Source organism: Vanessa tameamea, chromosome 18 (genome assembly GCF_037043105.1).
Source record: "Vanessa tameamea isolate UH-Manoa-2023 chromosome 18, ilVanTame1 primary haplotype, whole genome shotgun sequence".
In the NCBI taxonomy this organism is placed as follows: domain Eukaryota; kingdom Metazoa; phylum Arthropoda; class Insecta; order Lepidoptera; family Nymphalidae; genus Vanessa; species Vanessa tameamea.
The window spans coordinates 8,421,195-8,449,032 of NC_087326.1; the positions used below are offsets into that span (position 1 = coordinate 8,421,195).

A 27,838-nucleotide genomic window follows, 5' to 3' on the forward strand; every position below is an offset into this window, starting at 1 on the left:
GCTATTTAATTAATGTTGTCACAAACGGGTCAGAAATGCGTAAAAATCGTAGTAAACTACTATTTTTACGCATTGATTTTTACAGGATTTTACGCAACTACGATTTTTACGCATTTCTGACTAAATATTTTTATCTTACAAAAATAAAATTAATTTAATCACTAAAATGACCTCTAAATTACTTCCGTGTGTTTCAATGCATTAATAGAAACTATTATAAAAACTGCGACCTTCTGTCTTGTAAATTTTTTTTAATATGTAGAATAAATACCTGACTATTATATTCATTTTCAACAGTAAATTGTCTGTTTGTTGAAGCACTACGCAAAAGTACTAAAGCGATGTTTTTGAATCTTTTGGTTTTCAGATACTTACAAATAAAAACACTTTAAAGCCTGTTTTACTAAGTTACGGTTTGTAGGTACCTATTGAGAATTTTTGAGATATGGTCATCGCAAAATCTACTCTTCTACTCTGCAGTTTATATAATAATTAAATTAATTGATTGATCGTCCATGACCGTGGTTATATCAATTCCATCGTTGTTTTAGTTTAATTAATTTAATTTAATTTAATATAGACCTTCTAATTCATAAATAAAAAGGTAAAATACAATCTAACTTACTTATATATATTGTTCAATCTCATTAAAAATTATAACGTTCATAATAAAAATAGATAACGTTACAGCATCGTGTCGGCGAAACCAACTTTGTCTTGTATTTTGATGATGTATTTGGATTACAATGTCTGTATCAACATGGCGGTCACCGTACACGTTTTAATAAAGCAGCTAAACTAATAAATATAGAATATGAAGAATTATTGATGTTTGACCTTAACAAGTCCACGAACGTAAAGGTCTATTCAATTTAGTAGCGATGCCAGCGCCGGTTAAACAGCACGCGAGTGATAGTGAAGTACATATCGACATCGACAAAGACGTAGGATACAACGAAACACCGGTAATAAAAATCGATAGTAACAAACACGACACTATGAACGGAAACGGTAAGTGCACTTTAATGTTGACATTAATTAATCATCGAATTATCGATCGTTTGCATTTAAATATATTTAAAAATAAAAATTCAGTTTGCCGACTGGAGACATTAGCAAATTTAATTATAATTAAATTTTTGTTTGGTCAGAATCAAGATAAATTCTTAAAGATTATGAAAATGTACCGTGTGGGCCGATAAATATAATGCGCGGTACGTGCATACATACATAAAAAACTATTAAATACCAATTAATACATCTTGCGGTTTTCGACTAATTTAATTTTTTTTATGTTAATTACTTATTCATTTTAATAAACAATATATAAGGGCCTACGACACGTTTATTTTAATTATCATCTTATTAGTCAACATCAAAAACTTTAGTCAATACATGCGTATAGGCGTTACAAATAAGTAATTATTGACTTTATAAAATTTGAAAACGGTTCTAAAATATATATCTCTAAAAAGAAGAACTAGTTAATTGAAGTAGCGAGATTTTTAACCTCAAAATTAACAATATACTATTCGTAATTCGATGTTCGTGGCACAAACAAATGTAACGACTCTTGAATCATATGAGTGTAACTCGTTATGAAACAAATAACAGCCTCGTGGAAATATAATCTGCGTTTAGTTATGATATGGTATTATTCCATCCAACAATAACCCGACCATGTTCTAGTCATCTAATTACAAGGTTCATAATTATATACAAAGTTAAAAATATATGTTATATAATAGAATTGATGATAGATTTGTACAAACCAAGAATGCACGTTAGTTCTTTTAATAATATTGTGACTTATGTTACACTAGTAACCTGTAACTACGTAACCTGTGTCCTACGTATGTCCTTCCTTGGAATTCAACCTTGCTTCACACCAAATATCATTTTATCAAATTTGATCTTATTATATATATTATATATTTTAAACAGACAGGCAGACAGTTACTTTCGCATTTATAACAATATTAGGTTACTATAGATACCCTAGCATACTTTGTGCTATTAAAAAAATATATTATAAAACATTTTTTTAGTACGATGCTTGCTTCATATTGTTGCAAGCTTCAAAAAGGTATACATTGATTAAAACAAGTTTAAATTTCATTTGCAAATAATAATAAAGTCACGTTGCAATGTCCAAATAATTTCTAGTACCAAGCACCAACGATTTAATATCACAAAAGCTGCTTAATACAGAATTAATTAGTTATAGTAAAATCTGCGAACTGAATAATATTTTTTTTGTTAAATTCAAACGCGTACGAAGTCGTGGGCACAGGTAGTATAACTATAAAATCGGCCCGATTTATGAAAATCTGTGAAAATTTTATTTTTCTTTATCGCATATTGTGTTAAAATTTACTCTGAACGATTCAAATTACTTAGTTTTTATTCAAATCGATTCAGGGTTTTTTTCTTATAATATAACAATGAATTAGATAAATAATATAATGATTACGGATTAATATAATTATAAAGGCAGTAATGGCGTCAAAAGGAAAGTTGATAGGCTGGTTTAATCAAAACTTTCCTATGGCTATAATGACACTAAAATGTATACAATTTCATACCACAATTAACATGTACATATAGGTTGAAATGAAGGTTTTGGCGCTTAAAAAGGACCTTTGCACATTTCACTACAATACTTACAAAATAATATGCCGAAACACACTCACAAGCTTGTATATCTCGCATCTTAAGTCAGTCAAAATCTTTATTCAATAATTGATCGCCAAAAATAAAAACCTGTTCGGAAATATACTACAGACCTAAGAGAGCCAGCTAAAGAAACTCAGCAGAATTACATGTTTCTTAAGAACTATTTTGTATAACTTTTGTATAACTACTACCTACATTAATATAAATTAAGAATTTCGTTTTTTATAATACGGATCGAATAAAGAGATTTACTTCTTAATAATGTAAATTCCTCTGAAATTTTTAATAGTAAAATTTAAAGTTACATTAATGCCAAGAATACACCAAGACGAGTTTTCATTATTTAGTTAATATAATAAAACAACGTACATAATTTAATTAAATCATATTACAACAAGTTACAAAAAATACCTTGTAGGTGCTTCTAGATTCCCATTCAAACAAACACGAGATTTAACATACAAGTAAATTAATGTAACACTTTCAAGAAGTTGTATGTTTAGAATACAATACGATAATATAAAATCTTGTAAGCTTAGGGCTTAGTATACACAGTGAATAAAATGCTTGGTCTTATTTTGCGCACTTCTGTAAATTTGTAACCAAACGTAAACACTTGCAACACGTAACGGAGCGGATTTAATACACATAAACAATCACAATGTGTGAATTCTCAGTGACCTTAGCCTTAAACTTAAACCATCATAAAATGTTTTATGTTTGAACTATGACATCATTCAAAATAAATGGGCTGAGAATAAATAAATATCGTACATACATTAAAATACTAACCATCATTAATTTATCAAATTTTATAACTAAACCACGCCAGTCTGAATCCAGCGTGCAGGGTGTAAAAAATCCTAGGCGCCGCACATTGGTTGGCACCTCAAGTCAAGTCTTGGACACTTAAAATCTTTTTTTGGAGAGAAGAGATCTCTTGAACGCTACTTGCACCCAGGCGCTTTTTGTACTTAAAACGAGGCTGGATTCAACAAAATTTAACTATGTATTTCCTTAATTGACTAAAAATATTAAACACAAATTTATTTGAAGCACATACACAAAAAATACAGTGCTGAAGAAGAAAAATTTTCGGAAAACTGTTATATTACTTAATCGGCTCTTATACCCGACTTAGTACATTGGAATTAATAACTCTTCATCCTCGTGATCTCGTTTAAAAGTCATCACCTAGAGATTGATCTGAGTCGACGGCTGCTCCTAATAGTTGCATCAATTTTAATGTAGTTTTAACGAGCTACGGACAGTTCTACGGTTCGTCTAAAACGATAACAAATGTAACGAGATTTTACTTTTCTTCCTAAATGAAAAGAATAGTATTATTTAAAGAAAAAATAAAGCCTTTACAGGGTATGTCTCTATCTACTCGAATTGTATATCAATAATAATAAAAATCAAGGCAATCGAATGTAGATTCATGTTGCGCAACTATTCATTACAATGCTATCAAAAGTTATAATTCAAGTGCACCTCTACATTCACTGTGCTCATTTTTATCTTTCATAATTTAACAATCAAAAACATTGCAATATAAAAAATTAAATTTCCACACCAAATTAGACTTTAACATTTGGCATTTAAAAAAACCTATTAAATGTTTTAAGGTAACTAGAGATAGTTTGGTGTTGCCAGTTATTTTTTTCCAACAGATCGAGATTTAATCGATCAGTTACGATGAGCCGGCCGGCATTTCACAACAACAACGCTCGCGACGGCGAAGTGTATTTAAAAATTGAATCTGATATCGATAAACGCGCTGGTGATGACATAGTGTTAATTGTCGATGACATAAAACATGGTAAAATTTCCTATTTTTTAGTTAGTCGTTATTTTTCGAATTTGCGTAGATTCTCTGTATCATTAAAACTAAAAAAAGGAGGGTATAGAACCTTCTTTATTTTTTTAGTCTGTACATTCAAAAATATTTAAAGTACATACTGTTCATTATTATCAAGATATTTAATTTATGTTAATTATATATATTATATTTTAAAATGATATTCATAACATATTAACATATAATGTATATTTTATATATTAATAATAAATAATTAATTAAAAAATAATTATGTAGGTAGGATGTTGGTTAATAAAACGCTCAACAAAATTAAACGATATTTCCTTTTGCATTAAAATAATATTTTTGAATTTACTTTTAATAAAACCAAACTGAAGGAAATATTAAACTGTTGCAAATACCTACAATAGTGATGTTCTTTTAAACTTTAATTATTACTTAAATTTCAGAAGTAATTTAACTGTAAGTACTTAACAAAAACATAATATTGTAGGTACAAAATTTAAAGTATACTTACCTTGCCCAATAAAAATATAAAAATAGCTATAATACTTTTCTAAAAACTTGAGGTCTACGATAATTGGATATTTTTACATAAGCATTAAATTGGTATAAACAATCAGTAATGACCACGATATAATCACAATATAATGCTAGCTTAACTTTAATAAAACTGGGCAATGATCTTTTGAGTCTCTGCCACACGCAAACATAATTATTATTTTCATACAATGTTTATTTATGCATATCTAATGTAAAAATTGTCGACCGATTGCAAACAAAGAGTCCAATGCAATAGTGACGTTGATTATTTATTTTTTAGGCGATGCACTAATGGGGAATACATATTTTAAGTCCTAAATAAATATATTTTCAATAATAAAACTATTAAAATCAATAGAAAAAGTTAATTATAAGACTTTAAATAAATATTCATATTAGTGCCAACGAGAGCTGCTAACAAAGTTATGTATTCAATGTACATGTGTATTTTATTAAAATATTTCTGTTTTAAGCCAATGATTACTTTTATTATTAGTGTTCTCAAAACTTACATAAATGTCGAAGTATTCTATAGAGGTAATTGGCATCGATGATATTTTACTATTTTAATGGAGTTTATTGAAATCTCTGCTATAGAAAACCTGGAGACGGGACTTGACCTACTCAAGTCAATTGACTAGTCTTTGGTATATGACAGCGAGATTGTCCATCATCATTTGCAATTTCTCACCTTCAGTATACCTCCGAAGTCATTTTAGTGCCATGTGTCAAGGAACTATTTGGTTTGGCTACCCTCTCCTTTGTTCGACCGGGACGACGAAAGTTTTCGATTGTCATACAGATCCACTTTTAATCTGAATTGACAATACGATTCAGAATTATAAATTCAATTGTGTCCTATGCAAATTAATATATAAATTTTTGAGTGAAATATTATTACCCAGAAAATAATAAAGGAATACCAATAAACAAAATAATCTTCCGTATAAAAGGTCGCATTGCTTCCTCCAAAAAACTTGAAAAGTATAGCAGTTGACATTCATTCGAAACGCTAACTCATATCCACACAATAATAGTCGCTGACATGTTTCGATTTTGTCGTCAATTGAAACAAAACCATGGTTATCGTATTATGTGACTAATTATTAAATATTCAATGTAAGTAGATGATAATAATCTTAACAATAATAAACATTAACGGTCCTTTAAGTTTTAAACAATTTTAATAAATTAAACATAATAATTATCGTAATTATCATCACTCTTAGAGCTAGATTTACTAATGCCCAGGACGGTAAATTTTGAGGGGCAAAATTAAGAGAATGAAAAACAAAGTCGCATTCGAGAAAGCAGAAAGTGAATTTGTGCATTATCAGTTCATTTTTATACACACTTTTGCACAACAATATCTTCGGCGCAGTTGGCTAGTCTCTTCTAAGAATCGCCGCTGTGTTATCAGGTCAGGAGTCAGGTCTGGAGTCTTAATAAATATCAACCATGATTTATTTAGTTCAATAGTTACCTTCTTATTTTGATTTGTGTGTCATCTTATTTTGGTAGGTGTTTAATTATGAGTTATTCTGAGTAAGAGTATAGTTCATTGCCAAGACCGAGCCGTCCATAAGCAAATTAGGTCGGCCGGCATAGATTGCTTGAATTTATGGAGTGAAATTCTCTAAACTCTACATCATACATATTAAATTTTCTTTAGCGGGCAACATTAAGACCAAAAAACATTTTAAATATTTTAAGGAACTTCCTTATCGCACTAATTTAGTTTGTGGTTCTAATTTTAATTTAATAATAGATATCAGATAATAACTTAAATGAAGCCGATTCCGCAATCATTCGTATTTAAAAGTATAATAATTATCGTTCTAATTTCATTGCTTAACATTAGGCGACCTATATATAGGTATCTAATTTAAACGAAATAATTTAATCTATTTGCATTCAAGACGTGAGCTCTATAATGTATATCATTGAGCCACACACGTTATAATGTGCACAACACCTGCACATCATACCTACTCACACATTTGCAGAGCACAGCGAATACATACGAGTAAGTATTTATTATACATACAAGTAAAATATTTGTTTTTTATTACGTATTACAAGAGTTCAAAACATTCTTTAATATTAGGAAGGGGTAATTTTTTTTTTATTTTATTTGCATTAACTTACTTAACTTAAATTGTTTTACCTTTATGATTATTTTTGTTACAAATATGCCGAATTAATGAATAAACGTAATAATGGTACGAAATTATCTTATTATAGGTTATATTTACATATATATGTATATAGGTGTATGTATTCATAATTGGGTAAAATACAATAATGTAGAGTAACTAATTAACACATAGTCGAGACCAAGCTTAATCTGATAATAACACCATTTTGAAACAATAAAATTATTGATGCTCATGACATTTCTCCACCAATCCGAATTATAGGCATGGTGGAGTAAACTTCAATCCTTCCTAAAATTAAGTCGCAGCAGTGGGATATATACAAGCTGTTACGTTACTTTTATCACAACACATTTCACTAACATCTTAACGTCGTTATTGCATATTTTAGTCAAACTACAACAAAGCAAATAAATAACTTATATTAAACAGCTTATAGAAAATTTTCATTCACAAAAAAAACACCTATATGATTGACCATCATAAATTTTTAACAGCATATATGTAATATGACAAATGACGAAAATAAAAATAACAAATAGGTACTGCATTATTTTGACTTTATATACACTGAACATATAATTTGCCGTGCAAGTATTTGCCTTCCCAATGTCATTTATTGTGTTCAGAATGTTTAAAATAAATATTACGAAATGTATTTAATACGATTTGTAAAAAAAAATCTGTACAAGTATTTCTGTCTGTATATTGAAGATCGCTGTAAGCAATTTTTAAGCAATATTAAGTATTATGTTTGTAGGTATTCATTTTTTAGATTTTGTTTTTGATTATAAAATAATAAACATAACATTTTATTATGTTATATGTTATTTAAAATACATTATAACCTTTCCGACCTAGACAATAAACTATAATAATAAAAATGAAGGTCGTGCTAATTTAGGCGAGAACAAATATAACATATAATTAGTCAATTATTATTATTAGTTATTTATTTGCATTTGTTAATTTTATTCCGAATTTACATTTATATTTAAGATTATTTATGAAATGAGTTATTTGATAAGTTCAATTCAACATGATGGTAAAGTTTTATGTTAAAGTTTTTTAATGATGCCAAGGGCACAGATTATTTGTCCAATATCATCTATAATGGGATAATGAGAATTACACTATTTTGATGGAAAACATAACTGTTTTACTTGATGGTAGGCTTTGTGCAAGCCCGTCTGGGTAGGTTCCACAACCTCATCATATATTCTACCGCCAAACAACAATACTTAATATTGTTGTGTTTCGGTTTAAAGGGTGAGTGAGCCAGTGGAACTACAGGCACAATAGACATAACATCTTAGCTCCCAAGGTTGGTGGAGCATTCGTGTGATGTAAGGAATGGTTATTATTTCTTACAGCGTCAATGAGCGGTGGTGACCACTTACCATCATGTGACCCAATTGCCGGGCGGCCTCTGTAATTTTAAGTCCGACAAACTTACATCAAAAAGTGTTAGTAAAAATAAACGAAAAAAAAATACGATTTAAAATATATTGTACATGAAATGCAGTTGACCATCAATGAAGGCTAGCTACAATCGAACATTACATAATCAAAGGACCATAACGTAGCTTACGACTTTAACCTGTCCTTAAACCTACTAGTCCGTTCAAGTACTCGTTTATGAAAATTTTAAAAATTAAGCAAAGAAGATGTGAAATGTGGACGAATTATTTTTAATTTTATAACAATAATTAAAAAAGCAAATGACAACGAAGTAAAAGAAAATTTCATTACATTTACATTTACTAATTTATTTTATCCACGTGTGGTACATTGTGAATATCTATTGTTTGAATGTTTTTGTGATTAGCGTTAAATTTACTAGCAGAAAACAGTTATTAACAGATTGTATAAAAAATATACAAAGAATTTTAAATTAAATGTATAATTGCGTCGTATATTGATCAGCCACGAGAACACAGAGAGTAGGAATCTCTTACATAGTAGTAGATATATTAAATGACAGCCTGTGAACGTACTAATCCTGGGTTAATTCAGTCTCAGTACAGCTATAAAAATGTTTCATGTGTGTCAACTTTTCAGTGAGCCACTCCAGATCCAGCAGCTTCAAAAAATAATCACGCGAGTCAGATTTCTTTTATCAAAGCCCAAATCATATTTCTTATTTAATTAGAGATTCTTATCTAAAAACTAACTCTAGTTTTGTGGACAATCAACCATTGCCTATCAGGTATTTGTTAACCGATTATTTCAAACAAGTTCTTCCAGCAAATCGGACAGGCCAATAAATAGTTTAATTAGTCTATATCTTAATCATCAACATCACAACTGAAAACTTTCTTGCGTTAGGTGTAACTATGGAACTTTTAAATATTAAACGAAATTTAATTTTTGCCTTTCAAAGCAGGTATTACAGACAGAACATTATACATTATTATTGGTATAAGTATCTAAAGTAATATCATTAATAGGAAAGGCTTACTCATGTTGAAACCGACTACAAAATTTGTTTAAGTGAACAAACTGATCTATTTAATAATTAAATTCAAAATAATTTTAAAAATTAACAAGAAAAGAAAGAGAAGTATATGATCCATGAAACTATAAGTATAGTTTCCGATACAAATGAGAAAGTGCTGTTCATATTACATAAATTATTAACACACGATGCCTTCGACGGATAATTGTCCATCCATAATATCCATTGACTATGTTAAAAATGGCTAATGGATTATATAACAAACACGAATATTTTTATTTTTTTTTTATTTGGCTTAGACGATTTTTTTTTGTGACGTGAGGGCACAGATTATTTCGCCAATGTCACGTGCGAGAATAATTCATTTAGAAAAAAAATTTTTTTTTTTTAACCATTAATCTAAGAATTGAATTGAATTGAAATTTTTAAACATGAAACCATTCGAAATGGTAATAACGAATGAAACTAAAATTAAATTTAATTACTTGTTTGTAAAGTAAATGATGGAGCATAAAAGAGAAGAGCAGACTTAGTATCATCAAATTACATGATAACTAAGTATAAAATATTTTTAATAACAATAAATTTATTAAATGAATGGATTTATTTGAAAAAATATCACAAACCATATACGTCGTATTTATTCTTGTTTTTTTAAATTTATTTCTTATGATATTATTATACACGTGCGTGAATGTTAATTTTCATCAATTGAAAAGACGCTACTTAGTGAGTCACAAAATACCTAATAAGATCAAAGTGAATATGCGTGGAATAAAAAAATATATTATTTAAAATCTCTATTGGTTTTTGTGTAAAAACAACTTTATATTTGTAAATATTAGTGACGACGGATGTAACGTTAACCAAAGAGAATATAAGCAAACGTCAAAGTTGTCAAAAGTGACACTGTCTATGGCGGAGCTCCGCAGCTGTAGGGTCTGTGGCAAACGTATAACGTAGTTTCACTCTTTAATTTGTGCTTAGTAGTCACAAACATAATAACTTTTTAAGTTTAAATCGAAATAAAAGTATTAAACTTTAATTAAAAATTAAATTTTCTTAAAAAGTATTCAAAATGACTGTAGGTAAGTAAATTTACATGATTACTATTAATAAATAATATAAAGTGAAAGACAAACTTTGATAACTTGCGCTTAATGATAATTGTAATAAACGTTATAACTTTCGCATTGTTCACCAGCTTAATAAAAAAATATTAATCTTTTTTGATCTTCAGTTCGAAATTCAAATATGATTTTTATTAAATTTAATAATTAATATTGTTAACACTCTTACCATTAAATAAATAAAATAAATATCTAACTCTATTTCACTTAACTATGTGTTAAAATCGAGACTACGGTATCGCTATTGTCAGGATAAAAATCAGTAAGTGATAGTTCCATAGTCATGCAAATAACACAATTATTTTTCGTAGTCACTTAAAATGTATTCGGAACAGATATGATACACTATATCTTACAAAGTTATTAATAGAACCCTGTTAATAATTTCGATAAGTGTTGTACTAAAGTCCAACATTTTTACTCGGATTTAAAAACAAATTAAATTTATTATAAATATATTTAGACAAATAAGATTTATATTTACATTTATTTTTACATAGAAACTACACCCAAATTATACAACCATAAGCCCTCCTTGTCTTCCAAATATATTGCTTAAATATTTTGTGTATTTCTAATTGTATAAATATTGTTATATTGTCTTAATACAAAATATTATTTTATTTATCATTTTTGATTATCGATTACATAAAAAAACTTAAAGCTATCACTGGTCTGTGTGATAGATTCTATTGACAAGAATAGGTGTAAAACTCAGTAATTTCTCTTTCATCAAATTTTGATTTTGACCTTAATTTAGAAATATATATATATAGGATGCTATGATAAGTATTCCCACTAAGTTAAAAACATTGCAAGCAAGCAAATCTCCAGCTCTAAGTTTACAAATAGCCTAAACAGTATGTTCTTTCTTAAACAGTCATTTGCTCTTTTATATTATAAAATGTTGCAATATATTTTTGTGAAATTTCTAGTTCAAACTGGGGGTAAATACCAAGATTTTGTGTTATTCATTGGCTTTAAGTGTTTTGGCCTAAGTCTAAATTATTTTGAAATCATTATTAATTTTGAACCTCCACTCAGTAAATCTTAAGTTTCATAGTCAAATCTAGACAGGTATATCATATAATATTTATTTAACATTATGGCTAACACCCCGGCTAAAAGAAGTCTGACTCTGATGAATTAGTATAAGTTGCCTTATTTATACTACTTGAATAGGAGCCTTGCTCGGTGATAGGCAACTTATTTAATTACCTCTCAGCTTTTATGTAAGATAAAAAAATAATATTAGGTAATTGCAATTAAATATTAAGAAACAATTATTGTTTTAATCATTAACCTAAGATTTTTGGCATAACTGAAAACCATTTAAACTAAGAAATAAATTGATCCACATGTCATTAGTAAAGCCTAACATATACCAATCTCTATGGTGAATTCCTAACATTTAGCAACTTGTGTTGGCAATATATGGACTTTTGCAGTAACACATAAATTATTTGTTGTGTTATTAGTAAATGTTTCTTATAGAAAAATTATTATTTTAACACAATTTACTAAAATAATATTATGACTCAGAAATTACTTGTATTTCATTATAAATATATTTTAATTAAGTTTAAATACTAAAACTTTTTTATTTAAATATTAATATAATAGAAAAATATTAAATATTATAATAATAGTTATGTGAAGGTCAAACAAAAGATATTACACAAAAATCATTAATATAATGATAAATTTTGATAACAGAGATAAGGTGACGCAACATTACCCTATTCCTTTGTTTAAAATATTTTTACTTAAGATAATATGTGTGGTCAAAGGTATGTTTTTGATACCTCAAACGTATAAAGTGAGCTATCATGTGTCAGCCATTGCCAACTTCTTAAATCCAGGCTGTTAATGCGAATATCTTGAAAGAAAACCTAACAAGTTTTTGGTCCTACCTGTCATGTTTAAATACAAGACTGAAGCATATGTAAGCTAGCCACTACACCAATGAGTAAATCTATTGACAGATTGAACGCACAGTGATGTCATATGAGATATGTATGACTATATATTGTACGACTCTATGAGACTTATTTTAGCTACCTTAGCATTAAAACTGACTCCCTGTAACCATACGTTATTACAGATTATGTTATGATAAAACACACCTTTTTTTGGGAAAAGAAAAACGTAAAGTTTATATACGTTCTGAATTTTAAGTACATAGCAATAAAAATATTATTTTTTTACTGTGGGAGGGTACAACAACTGCCTTTGTCTCTGCAATGATTTAAAAAAAAATAATCTTTAAAGTAGTCGATGGTGACGTTAACGAATGAGGTGCGACGACACCATTAAAATAATAAACGACAGATTTTTTTGTCTGTCATTGGTTGGCACTACCTATACCGAATTTCAAAAAAGTCCAAAAACTACGCTGGTCCAATCCTTTATGCATTGTTAACTCATTGCATTTGATTTATCTTAAAAAACGTATAAAAAAATCTTCGTGTGTCTAAATTAAACGATACGGCCCAAGAAACCATAAAACTTTAATACTCAATAATATATCTACGTAAGGTTATTTTGATTTTATCTACATCGATCAATTTAGTTATAAATCAAATTACTCATACTCTAGCGCTCCTGGAAGGATACGCTTATTTACGCTTATTTAGTTACGCTTGCCTTAGTAACTGTGTTTACATGTTAAATGTTTTTTGCTATTTTTATGAAGATATTATTTTAAAATTATCGGTGCTAAACACAATAAGTATAATTGTCAACTATACACAAATATTTTCCAATGTGATTGATGGTCACATTATTGTTGAACTTTAGTACACGTGTCATTTGTATAAGAAGCTTTTATATAATGGCTATGAACATAATAACATTATTATGAATATATATATATTTATATAAGTTCACTACCGCAGTAAACAAAAAGCAACAAGATATAATTATTATCATTATTTATGATCAGAAATGAATTTTTGTGGAGATTATGATTTAAGCCGAATATAAGGCTTCATTTATATTTATTCAGATTATTATTATATTTTATTACAATTTATTTTTAATTATAAAAGGGACATATCTTTAGATAATTTAAACAAGCAATGAAAAGTAGTAAAACAAAACGAAGGCCCTGGTGCGAAATTCTCTGTGTAGGTACCATCACTCTATTTATATGTTTATCGCCAAACAACAGTACCTAGTATTTCGGTTTGAAGGTTTAGTAAGTCAGAATAACTACAGGCACAAGTAAAATAACATCTTAGTCTCAAATAGCGGGAGGAGGTGCATTGGCCACGTGAGAGATGTTTAATATTTCACATACTTTTGTCTATGGGCGGTAATTACCACTTACCATAATCTTACCGATTGGCCAATCTACCTAACTTTTAGATTAAAATGTAGTAATTATGATGGTCAATAAAATAAGATCAGTATGAAAGAATAATGAAACAGTTTAAAAAATGTATAACTTAAACTTATCTTTATTACAGGAACGTTAGCACACTCCAAACCGAAGCCAGTTAATATTTCAGAGGTAATATAACCCTATTATACATATATGAATAATTCTATTAATACATACTATAAACCTCGATGTTTTTGCATGTATATACTAATTTATCGACTTGATAAGTTGCAAGATTGAAACCGTGCAGGCGTCACATAATTATTGTTATGTATTGTTAATATTTCATCTCGTGCTCGGCGGGAAAGAAAAAATCATAAAGAACATTTCAACCGACGTGGTGATTCCACGTCAGTTGAAAATCTGTCACATGTATATCAAACTGCGTTAGAGAAGTGTGGTGTAATAAGCTAATAAAGTTTTTCATCAAGACAAGAGTCCTCAGTTCACAGTGGAACATTTATACGTTCTTTATATTTACACTTAATCAAAAATTCATAGGTCGTCCAAAAAGCCCGGAACACATTCAACAGCGGCATCACAAGGCCGTTGGATTGGAGAAAGAAACAATTGAAGAGCTTATTGAAGATGTACGAAGAGAACAAAAACGCTATGATAGACGCACTTGTCAAAGATCTGAGGCGAAGCAAGACGGAGGCGATACTACTAGAAGTCGACTACCTGATAAATGATCTAAGTAACACGCTGAATAATTTCGACGAGTGGACGAAACCTGAACAGGTAATTTTTAAACAAACAATCTTCTCCTGTTTTTTAAAAAGTTTCATTCATACTACTAAGTCAGCACACAATTATATTATTACAAGTGTGTGAAGTTCGGCCGAATATTCGGTAAAAATGTAAATTTCGGCTGAAATTCGGTCGAACTGTTATATTAAGAAGAACAAATTTAATTTAGTTGTTATCGCACACCGGTTATGTTTTTTTTAAAATCCTAATAAAAAAAACAATACCACGAGTATAAATTATATAGACTTATTTTATTTCACTTTTATTAAAGACATTTGTTTTAAATACTTAAATTAAGAAGGTCTACGTAAATAGTTTACACCAAATTTCGGCCGAATGCTGAAGTTCAGTTGAAGATGCCGACTATTTTTTTATTACTAGGTACCTAGGATACTCTATTCTTTTCTGTACTCCTGACAAAGTGTATATAATGACGATTATTGGGTAGTCACGACTTCCACTTTAACATTTATAATATTATGATTACACCGAATAACCACGTAATATTACATACATGATTAAACATTAAGTTCCTTTATCGGTACCAATGGGACTGGAACGGTGCTGATCGTATTTTGGTTTTGTTCCAAGTGTTTAAGTAATTCTATTACATTGCGTACACGGAATGAATATACATATATTATTATTCATATTCATAATCTTCCCCACAGACAGACAAACTAGTAGGTTCTTGACATCGCGTTATCTTTCAACAATATTTAAAAATTCCATAAACAAATTTCCATTGTACATGCTAAATGATATTTTTCTGTAAACGTGTATGACACTAAACTTCTAAGCGGCTAGAACGATTTCGACATTATTTTTTTAATGTGTGAGAGTTGACCCTGGAAATGATTCCAGGACTTATATTTTTAAAAAAAAACTTTATGCATTTATAGAATACTAGTTATCGCCCGCGGCTTTACTCGCATTTTAGTGATTCGGCCGATGTTCTTCCCTAGAGTTCAAGCTAGCTTCATATCAAAATTTCATCAAATTCGGTTCAGTAATTTGGCCGTGAAAGAGCAACAGACAAAGTTACTTTCATAAACTGGTATAGATGATACAAAATATTTTGGTCAGATCCAACGATTGTGAATGTTACTACGTGTATGTTTTTAATGAATTGGTTTAAATCGTAATCATTCAACGAAATTGGACTCAATAATTTGTATTCATGACAATATTATAACAAATTGCAAAAAGAACATATCAAATCGCGTTACATGGGTTTAGTGTATCGTAAATTTCGGCAACAAAATCGAAAAGTAATTGATATTAAAAAGCAAAGCATTCTAAATTTAAACGTGAAACTGGCTAATAAAATAAATGTAATACTTTTTTTTTTAAGAGCCAAAGGGCCCAATGTTCGAATGTTGAGTTCAAATCCGGTCAAGCCCCACTTAATTTTCATGTTGTTAATTTCTTTTAAAAGAAGCGCTGCACAATATGCAGAAATGAATATTAGTAATAAATTTTGTTAATATTTCAAAGAAAAAAATCACTTATAGTGATTTAGAAACCCTATTTAATGATATATAGATACAATTATGTTTTGAATATTTTAAACATTTTATAAAAACGTTTCTTTTTGCTTTTTTCGTTTAATTTTTGGTTTGGTGTGTTAGTACAATTCTGCACAACTAATCTTCCAATTTATCTCGTTCTCGAAGGTAAATGAGACCCAAAAAAAATCCTTTTCTTCCAAAGAAAAAAAGAGAGAGCAGTGGCCATAACTCAATATTGAAACATTCACGAGCTACATTACTTTATATGCAATGTCCACATGCGTTATTTTGCTTGTGAGTAAAAAAGTGCATAATCACAATGACTGTGCAATTGTGCATATTGCAACGAGTTTCCTTAACCATTTGAAACTCAATCGTAAATAAACGAGACACGTATACTGTTATGGTTTCTGTTTTTTGCATTTAAGTATTTCCAACGAAAGAATGAATAAACAATATGCTATGAACATGTCAACAGTTCGCGAGACGGTATTTTGCAATTGTTAATGTTTACGCGACTGACACTCACTGATTGATACAAACAATGATCGTGGACTTTAGACAGAGGCGGCTACCAAGAATTCTATAGATTGATATACTCTGTGGATTTAAGTAGAGCCGTGTAGATTTAAGTACTACCCACTCTTCAAATATTCTACCGCCAAGCAGCAATACATAGTATTATTGTATTCCGGTTTGAAGGGTGAGTGAGCCAGAACAACTATGCTGGTTAATATTTCTCTCAACACTATTGCCCTTTTGCCCGTTCGCTTACCTATATCGTACATTCATAAAGTTATCCCAAATAATATAATATCTTCATTTAAGATCATATATTCAATATTGTATTTTTGGATAGAGCCTGTTTTATCGAAGCCCTTGCAAAATAATACACTTAACTGGCGCTTCAATCGAACCGATTATTGGAATCCTTTCACGTTAACATAAAACATTAGCATACATTCCATCACTTGGACTAGAGTGACGTCGTAGATAAAAGTCTAATGTAAAGTATCTATTTGCCCAACATATACAATCCATTACTTTTATTTTAACATTTAGAATCATTAATGTGTTTAAGCGATTTATTATTTTTTAAAACGTATGTTGTGCGATTGAGGAAAAACTAAGAATATAAGCAATTATCGTACAGCTGCTATTGTTAAAGGTCGTATGTAATAATTAAATAAGCAATTACAACTTCAAAAAGATGTAATTTCCTTTATTTTTAAATTAATGGATTACGAAGTTACGCCATACAGTGCTTACAATTGAAAAATATAATTATTGTACATATATATTTTATTTCACCAAATGGGCCGGTTAGGGTCTAAACCGGCTATAAAAAATGATACTGTAAGAATTATTACCCATCCCAGACACTATCATTGCGCCACCAATCTTGGGAATTTTGATGTAATGTATCTTGTGCCTGTAATTATCTCACTCACTCTTCAAACCGGAGTCCGAAACACATTAAAACTAAGTATGTCTGTTTGGCGTTCAAATATAATTATTATAAGTTGCTGTTACCAACACATAAGAGCCAGCACAAAGCAAAGCAAAAAAAATGGAACGAAATAATTAGTTTTTATTTCCTTTAATATAATGTTACATCCGACCCTTGGCATTAACGTTAACGTTATATCTATTGTACTAAATGAAGCTTTGATGCAAATGTAAATTATATCCAAAAAAGCGTTTTACAATTTTATATAAATTATCCAATTTGTTACAGCCTCCAAAAGGTATTGTGAACGTTTTAGATGACGTGGTTATCTACAACGACCCCTATGGCGTGGTGCTCGTAGTCGGTGCGTGGAACTACCCTTTGCAACTGTTGTTGCTGCCCATGGCTGGTGCGATTGCGGCAGGGAACGTGGTCATCGTCAAACCCAGTGAACTAGCAGTCGCCACTTCACAGTTCATTGCCGAAACGCTGCCTAAATATTTGGATAATGTAAGTAGATAAATCAAAGTAAATAACTTTATAATATAGCTTCTTATTTCTACTTGTATATTCTTTCAAGTTTAAGTTTATGAATAAAATTGAACCCTGACATTTATAGTCATTTATAGTGTAATTATAAAGTCAAATTAACGCCTGAAGTTTTAATATGTAACAATGTGTCGATTGTCCAACACGAATTAAAATTATAATTAAATCTTTAAATATTCAAAAGTACATTTCCTTTTTAGGATGCAGTTTTAATCATAGAAGGAGGTCCGGAAGAGATGACCGAATTACTAAAACACAAATTGGACTACATCTTCTATACTGGAGGCACAAATGTCGGAAAGATCGTATACGCTGCGGCTACCAAACACCTCACTCCTGTTACGTTGGAATTGGGAGGGAAAAGGTAAAAATATTGTGATATTTTTAATTGCACAGTAATGCAATTGTGGCTATAATTTTATGTCGATATATTCCATTATTAAGCATGTTATCTTTTTACAGTATTGTTATTCATAAAATGTATTCGTTTATCTTACTTAATGTCGAAAGGTAAATGCCATTTTGACGTAGCACGTCGTACGTATTTTCAATTTAAAATAAATTGTTACTAACTTAGAAGGATTTGTAATCGTGTGGCTTCTAATCTCCTTAATGAGCAATTCGATACTTATCAATCACGTTATATCTGTTAAATAAACGTTACTAACCAGGCTTTTATGCTATTTTTTTATTCCAAAAGATTTCTACTTCGTATGATTGTTCGTTTCTCATGGCTATTTAACAACTACCAAATTAAATTTAAACTTAAGCCTGAAGCCACGCGTTTGAACCCTCGAATCGTCGAAACCTTCAAGTCTCCAGAATTCTAAGCTAAACACCAAATAAACAAGGCAGTGATCATTTTGAATTACTATTTCAGCCCAGTATACATTGACAATACAGTGGACATGGAGGTAACAGTAAAACGTGTGCTATGGGGTAAATTCATCAACGTTGGCCAGACTTGCATCGCTCCAGACTACATTCTTTGCTCCAAGGAAGTTCAGGACAAGTTTGTCGAAATTTCCAAAAATGTTTTAAAAGAATGGTACGGAGAGGACCCCCAGAAGTCACCGGATCTTTGTAGGATCATTAACAACAGGCACTTTAGGTGAGATTGTACATTAAACCCTTACCCTTATTAAAGTTTTTTAACTGGCGATTAGTGAAACAAGGCGATCTATCTGTCTCCTTTTAAATGTCTTTTCAATGTTGTCGTTGATAGACATAGTTAAATACTGGTTTCTGTTATCAGAAAGAGAAATCAGTGTAACACTCGAGTAACAAAGTTTATAAGTCGGGCTGCTAATGTCTACAGTAGAATAGTTTCGAAAATAAATGAAATGTAAACAAAGAAGTATTTATAAAATTACATTAGTTAGTTTTATTTTAGAATGCTTATTATTTTTATACTTTTAAGCGTTTTTTAAAGATTGATTGGTGGTAGGGCTCTGTGTAAGCCCGTCTGAATAGGTACCACCCACTAATCGCTCATTCTACCGCCAAAAAACAATACTCAGTATTGTTGTGTTCCGGCTCGAAGGGTGAGTGAGCCAATGAAACAGGCACAAGGGATGTAACACCTTAGTTGAAGGTTGATGTTAATAGTTAATACTTCTTGCGGTTCCCAAGTCTAATGGTGATAGTAACTACTTAGTTCCAGGTGGCCCGTTTGTGGCCCACGTGCCCATTGGCATTCCATATAAAACCCAATAAAAGACTTCACAAGATGTTAAGATTGACATGTGATAACCATTGAGCTATCTCAGCCTGTAATACATACACTACATAGAGTAATTATGGTCGTTTCAGCCGTCTCCAAGCATTAGTTGATGCGAGTAAGGATAAAATAGCTGTCGGCGGTCGCTACGATGCTCAGGACCGTTTCGTAGCTCCCACTATTGTAAAGAATGTAACCACCAGCGACAAAATAATGGAAGACGAAATATTCGGTCCGATCCTACCGATAGTTCCCGTCGAAAACGCATATGAAGCTATCCAATTCATTAACTCGAGGTGAGTTCGTTCAAAAATATGGCGATTAGAATTTATTTATTATATAACGTTTGAAAACCATAGGTATTAAATTTACTTAGAGCTGGCAAATATTAAAACCTCATTTTAAGTTAACTTATATGCAATATTAAAATTGTACTGAAAATTGATTTTTAACATAAGACCATTTAAAACTAAAAGTCTCATGATGCGATTAATCTTACGCAGGCATTGGATTGGTTACGTCACATTGCATTTTTAAACTTACCTTATGTATGACTCATAAGGCTCATTTTACAAAACTTCGTGGATTCAATATGGATACGCTTAATAATTGGGCAACCATCACATTTGTTTCATGAAGTTTGGTGTTCAAATAAAAGGACTTTCGGTGTGAAAACAAACATGTTTGTTTGTACATGTGTGATAGTGTGCGTGGTTTTTTTTTACGTGTGTGGTTCCAATATACATGAGTTGACATTGGTGTACTTGATTCACATTGATTCAAAACTGTTATAAATACTAATATACTTTATTTACTTTGCCTTTAGATATTTTTCAAATCAAATGTTTCACCAAAATGTTCTGACCTAAATAATTGAATCAATGTGTTTCAAATATTATTATTATTTTTAATATAAGGGTGAGCAACTCCTATTGTATTTTTTTTTTATTATTGTAAAGATATAGATAAAAATGGTATACCGAAAATTATTAACGTGGCAAGTAAAAACGTGCGAATGCTGCCATATAAATAAACATACATATATTTAATTCATAATGAAACAACAAAACACGTACGGATGGATGTTTTCAGGGATCATCCATTAGTACTTTACCTGTTCAGCAAGCAAAGAAAAATTCATAAGCTGTTCACAGAACAGACACGATCAGGCAGTCTCTGTGTCAATGATACGATCATGTTTTACAGCGGTAAGATACGCGAGTTAGCCATTAACTGACAAATTTTTTACTAATTACTACACATTATTTTCTATTCATACAAATATATCATTATATATACTTACGTTGTTTTAATATCTATTTGAGTAAATAAGATATACTTTATCGAAGGATGTTCAAAATTTGATTGTTCAAATACTATGTAAATAATGTGTATGGAAATTTTATTACTCGATATTTGATTGGATTTTAGTTATATTAGTAAATAATTGTACTTTTGTAATTAATATATTATTTAATGAATGCAAGACACGTTCATTTAAAGTTTAGTTTAGTTTATTTAATATAAAAGTGACCAATTTATGACAATTTTAAACATTGCTTACAGAATTTAAGTGACTTGCATATTAAATAGTCGGTGAATGTTCTCACGGATTGAGGACATTTTTGTACATAAATGGTATGATTGTGGTAAAGGCAAAGAATACGGATGTAGATAACGGAGTCCACGAGGATTTCGTGTGCCAACTTTAGTGGGCACACGTCCTCAGTGTAAGTTCGCGGTCAGCAGCGCTGACGACAGCGTATAATCCTCTCTCTCGCTTACACCGACATAGACAACATGGCGTTCTCATTACTCCCGCCGCCGTGACTGTTGTCACACCGTTCGTGGCCGTTAGGGTCTCGAAATAATTGTCTTTATTACAAAATAAGAGTTGATCTATGTACGTTTGTATTCTTTGGTTATGAGGTGATGGTTATGGTGTGGTGGCGGGAATGTACTGGTGTTGGTTTAATGGTTGTACTATCTTGCAACTACTCAATATCTTTATTAAGTGTATCACATAACAATTTAATGTCCTATAAAAATTGCAAAACTTTAATTATACTTTTTTCGTACAAAAAATGTAATATCTCGCATCTTATTGTACCTTTACTTGTAGTAGTGAATAATGGTGGTGGTTTATGTTATCTGTGATAGGGAAAAACCTTTGGTGCTGTACGTGTTCTCGACGAACAAGGAGGTGACAAAGAAATTAGTAGAAAATACTAGCAGCGGCGGCATGTGCGTTAACGATACTGTCATGCAAATGGGAGGTATGATGAAGGACATTTTAAATAAATACGCATTCAGAATTACGCAATCATATACGAATGTTTGCTTTCATCGAGTAATTAACGAGAAAATGCAACTTTATAAACACATAATACACATTTTGAATGTACTTCTCATGACGCAATATAGTTATGTATTTTACTATGTATTATATATTCCAATGGCAGGAGGATTAAAGACAAACAAAACGATACAATCACATTCCAAGCTTATTCGATAATAGCTCTTATATATTATGCATTAAAACCAATTGTTGATTAATCGTTATTTATTTCAACACAATTTTACTTTAACTACTTAAATATATTCAATTGTATATAGTTCCAAATTTTCGATAATATCTTTGATTTTTAATGGCAGTCCATTGGAATCAGTTATAAAACACATACAGTAGTAATTTGTATAGATGCGTATAAACTATTTACTAAAAGACGGTTGTCAAATAACTCTTCAAGACGAAACCGTCGACCCAGGAGATTTACAATCTCATAACAAACATCTCCACAGTTTATGTTACTTACATAAAAAAACAGTGCAGATATTTTAATCTGACCACTGTACACACACTATAAATAAATTATTTTATTAAAATGGTTTATATATAATTGAATTCTAAGTCATATAAACATTATTGCTAACAATGATCTAAAACAGAATGTACTTAATATTTAAACTAATGTTATACTAAAGATAATAAGGGATCATCAAATAAAAAATATCAAAGCATTCGAAGATGCTACAAAACTATGATATATTACTTCATAAATAAATATCTTATTTCCATATCTTTCAAGGGCTCTTTCTTCTTTTATTTGTTGTAAATACTCTTATAAACCTTAGTAAATTAATCGCGTATTGTAGCATGGTAAATACTGTTATATAAAACTTGCTTCACTTAACGAATGCTAAAGCATGTGTTATTATTAAATTAACATAACAGAAATATTACTATGGCATCGTTTCTAGTAATATCTGATTAAAAATTATTTAAATTTTAATCACAAATGTCTCTAAAGCTTTCTATCTTTCTATTTAGTTCTAAATCTTATAATTGTAACCAAATCGACTTTATGTTAAATATAATAAGGATCATAATTACAGTTGACACGTTACCGTTCGGTGGTGTCGGTAACAGCGGTATTGGAGCCTACCACGGCAAGAAGTCATTCGACACGTTTACGCACAAGAAGAGTTGCTTGGTGCGAAACTTTGCAGCAATTGGAGAGAAACTGGCTTCGTAAGTTTTTGACCAATGAAATAAATACAGGAATACCTTCTACCTTTAAAAAACATAATAGTTTTGAATTGATAAATTAATCAATTTTATACTTAATGACTAAATTGTTAAATAATAACATAACATTAATAACAAAGTAAATAATATTTAATGTGTTGTTTTTTAAATTATTATTTTTTATAATGTCTGAACTCGAATAAATAAAAAACAATATCATGAACAATTACGTCTCATGTAATTGTGAAGTTATCACTTTTATAATTCAAAGAGTTCAATAATTCCTCAATGATAAGTGATAACAGCAAAAATTGTCGGGCTTATTATATTTACATATTTTAATATTATTTACTGCCCTACTCCCACAGACAATTAACGGTTACTCTAAGTGCTTTTTAATATAGATTAGTCTATCTCAAAAACAGCTGTTACATTTTGGTTAAAATTTTGTATATAGATAATGTTATGCTTTTTAAAATCGTCTATGTAGTTTTCTTTCCTGAAAAAAATACTTTTACAACAAAAAAAAAGCATTTTTATAAGTATTAGACCTAACTGAAAGTTAGAGTGCACTTTAGTAATTCTTAAATTGCTCTGAGTGTGGTAGTTAACCTTATTATTGCGCTAGTGTGTTTGTTCCCTATCAATCGTTTATTCTAGTGGTCGCTACCCGCCTTACTCCGACGGCAAGCTGAAGCTTATCTCTACATTGATGAAGAAGCGCCAGGCCCCATCCTTCACGTACTTGCCACACTTCATTGCCTTTGCCCTAGGAGTTGGCCTGTCTTACGGAATTTTCGCTTGGCAGAAGGTAAAGAAGTGACTTCTATAAATGATTTCATAACATACTTAAAAATATCATAATTATATAATATTCTACATCTCGAACCATTTATTATATATAAATATAGAGATCATATTAACTATTATAATATTTCAAAGATAAAATACTTGAAAACTTTTCTAACATATGCTTTGTGTCAGCTACCTATAATATAATATATTTTACAATAATAATTTATTATATAGGGAAACACTGGCAGGAAATAATTATGATCACTGTTTTAGAATATATTCAAAACCATGTTATTTGACAAATAAATATTCTGTTTTTGTATTTCAGTTTTATATATAAGATATCTTATGCTTGTTATAAAATTCATGTACAAGTAGCACAAAAAATGGTTGTTTGCCAGCAATACTCATAAATTATCTTTAATTTTTATGTTTTTTTAACAATATAAATTTTAATAAAAATATTAGTCTCAATACAACTTTCTTTGTATATTTCCTCAATAAAATAGTATTATTGAAAATATGAGAATGTAAAACCAGTATTAAATTTGTTATAAAGTTTTTTAAATTAATAAGCTGTTTTATTGGTACCTAGTTGAAATAACACAAAGCAAACACACATACAAACATACAGTACAGATTATGAAATATTTTATTTATCGATAATTATAATCTATTTATTAAACTTAAATCATTTTTCCATTCAAAATGTTCAAAAATTTGATGCAATAATGCACTTGAATATTTTTTACAGGTGGCCTCTGAAGAGTTATAAAAGACAAAACTGCACCGGGATGTCAGGAGTTTGATATTTTTTTTATGTTGCTGTTTCTTAAATCCTTAAGAAATAACTTTAAGATATCTTTTAAAAATATAAATACTTAAAGACTCAAATTCTCATCACTGATAATAATTCTCGCTCAAGGTATCACAAATATTCTTACAGTATTAAATTGTTTTATAAAAATATGAAATAAATAACCAGATTGCATTCAACTTTTTTCTTATTGTGTTTTTGGTTAAGTTGATTTTTTTAGAATTTTATATTGAAGATTATTTATTTTTTTATCTTATTTTTAAATAATAATAAATCTTTATTTTTGTCATATAATGTAAAAAAATATAAATAATTTAACACTGTATATAATCAAAAAACTTGAACTGAGATTTGAAAAAATAGAAAAAACTACCTAAATAGTCTTAAAAAATGTTTACCAATATATACATTTATTTTTGTGCATTTTCAACATTTGACCTTATAATAAATGGATAGAACAAGCTAAGGTTTTGAGGGTAATTAACTATTTATAATAAAAAAAATGCAAAGCATATTTAATAATTGTTATATTATTTTTTTATAAGATGGTGAAAAAGGTAAAAGACTGTTATTTTCTGAAATAAATATTGAAACTACAAGTAAACGACTTTAATTCCACCTATTTAATATTTTATTTTGTTTAAACTTGTCTCCAATTTCTATCTCATTTACATATCGACACCCTCCACGCAAAAAGACATAACACATCCGTGAAAACCATATTTTCTCTAAATATCGAGATTTTATTTCGCTAGTAGTCTTATCATATTTAAACTCCCGCGCATACAATCAATCCCGATAATACAAAATATCTTAATTGCAACTTAGCTACTGAACTGTTTATGTATCTAAGTTTTATTTTAAATTTGTATTAAGTAACTAGGTGAAGTAAATAAGTAGGTTTTTTACATTGGATATTATTTTAAATCAATTTTGTGGGAATTTTAAAGAGCGACCAATTGTACGAATTCGGTCATGTTCGAATACGAATTTCCACCAGCGTCCTTTCTGATCATTTTATTTCGGTTGCTTTAAAATAAATTCCTAGTTATTATACATTTTCGGAAAGCTAAGTAAACGATTATGTTTTTAAAATAATCTGCAAAACAATTTTCATGATGTTTTTTTTTTGTTTTTGAAGCATATTTGACGGAAAAAAATATTGAAATAATATCGTTTTGCGTCTCGCATTTTTAAATTTGGACCGATAATTATTGTTTAAATATTGAAAAATATCCAGTGTTTAATCGTTTTTATAAATCAGAAGAAAAAAGTAGATTTTAATTGATACTTTTTTTAAATAAATTTTTGAAGTTGCATTTTTGACTTATTTTGAAAAAATCTAAAAAACGCGATAACTCAAAAATGGTTAACTTTTGCATAATGCATAGGGGGGTTAAAATTATCGCAAATAGTCACCCCTATCACCTCCTAACGGAAATACGTCGAATTACCAATAACCCTGTATAATACATGCACAACATAGTAGAGAAACACTGATCACTTTAGAGGTTTGTTAAGTGATGTCCTAAATAAACACTACTTTTTGCACTTATATTAGAAAAAATAACAAACAGTATTGTACACATTATAAAGGTCTTCAAAAAAGTTCGCGATGGTATCTCTTAGGGATAACCCACAATAACCAATTTTTATTCTTTACTTTTTACGATAAATAATGGCTTATTTTCGAAGCGATTTTAAGCAATACAACATTAATCCTTCTCCAAGTAAGTAACTTAAATACATAGTGCACTTAATATAGATCAATATGGCCCGTTACAGCATGTAATTTAAATGAATATTTTCGAAGATATTACAGAATTAAAACGCAGGGACATAGCGGTTTGTATTGTCTGATGACTGGAAAACTGTGAACGTTGTAAGACATTCTGTAGTATATTTAGTATCAGCATTACACCTGTGTGAAACCGGGGCGGGTCGCTAGTACGATTAGTATAATAATTATATTAGTAATCAATCAAGTATTTAAATTACATGCTGTAATGGGCCATATTGTTATGCGTCGTTGTATATTAAAGTAAAGATCTTGTGTCAGCAAGAATATAGTCGTAAGTTTTTATTTTTTACCCATTTTAACTAAAACATGAGTTTTTAATTCAATGAAAAAGCCTTATTATATTCTCTATCCTACAATCACAGCTGTGTTCCAAAATAATTACAAACTATATTTGGTGACTGACCAATGCAAAGATTAAAGTTAAAAATCGCTCTCCGGAAAAATCATAATTTTTTTCATACGACTAAATGCCCGGGAAGTGTCGATATGTAAACAAGTAAAAAATATATACATAAATGTTACAAAGATTAATATCTAATATTAACTAACTTGTATAATAGAAAATGGTAATAAAAAAATACATTCATGTTGTTAATATTAATTATTAATAAGTATTTTCTCGATATCTTCAACCCATCAATCTAGATTTTTTCCCTAGTATTCATATTAATTTTCAATGATTTTAATGTTAATAAATCCAAGTATACACTATCAAGGAATTTTTAAGATATAATAACATGTCATAA

At 29.5% G+C, this 27,838-nt stretch overlaps 1 protein-coding gene across 3 annotated transcripts; it reads left to right on the plus strand.

Annotated features, from left to right (window-relative positions):
• The first annotated feature begins 837 nt into the window (after nucleotides 1-837).
• LOC113398338 (aldehyde dehydrogenase, dimeric NADP-preferring) lies at nucleotides 838-25,379 on the plus strand. Of its 3 annotated transcripts, none has more exons than XM_026637056.2 (11): nucleotides 838-1,011; nucleotides 14,256-14,299; nucleotides 14,672-14,911; nucleotides 18,170-18,391; nucleotides 18,631-18,794; nucleotides 19,311-19,541; nucleotides 20,243-20,446; nucleotides 21,243-21,358; nucleotides 23,547-23,682; nucleotides 24,340-24,490; nucleotides 25,229-25,379. In XM_026637056.2, the coding sequence occupies exons 1-11, from the start codon at nucleotides 882-884 to the stop codon at nucleotides 25,247-25,249; spliced, it is 1,659 nt and encodes a 552-aa protein (XP_026492841.2). In that variant the 5' UTR covers nucleotides 838-881; the 3' UTR covers nucleotides 25,250-25,379. The 3 variants fall into 3 exon arrangements, with proteins under 3 accessions (XP_026492841.2, XP_026492832.2, XP_026492849.2); XM_026637047.2 differs by lacking the exon at nucleotides 21,243-21,358 and adding an exon at nucleotides 22,311-22,426; XM_026637064.2 differs by lacking the exons at nucleotides 838-1,011; nucleotides 21,243-21,358 and adding exons at nucleotides 10,719-10,743; nucleotides 22,311-22,426.
• Nucleotides 25,380-27,838: the final 2,459 nt, after the last annotated feature.

What these genes read in the sequence shown, in the direction of transcription:
- LOC113398338 (XM_026637056.2), top strand. Translation starts at nt 882, where the DNA reads ATGCCAGCGCCGGTTAAACAGCACGCGAGTGATAGTGAAGTACATATC. An exon ending in AGTGGACGAAACCTGAACAG is followed by an intron (nt 14,912 to 18,169) that starts GTAATTTTTAAA and finishes AATTTGTTACAG; the next exon opens with CCTCCAAAAGGTATTGTGAA. An exon ending in TACGATCATGTTTTACAGCG is followed by an intron (nt 21,359 to 23,546) that starts GTAAGATACGCG and finishes TCATAATTACAG; the next exon opens with TTGACACGTTACCGTTCGGT.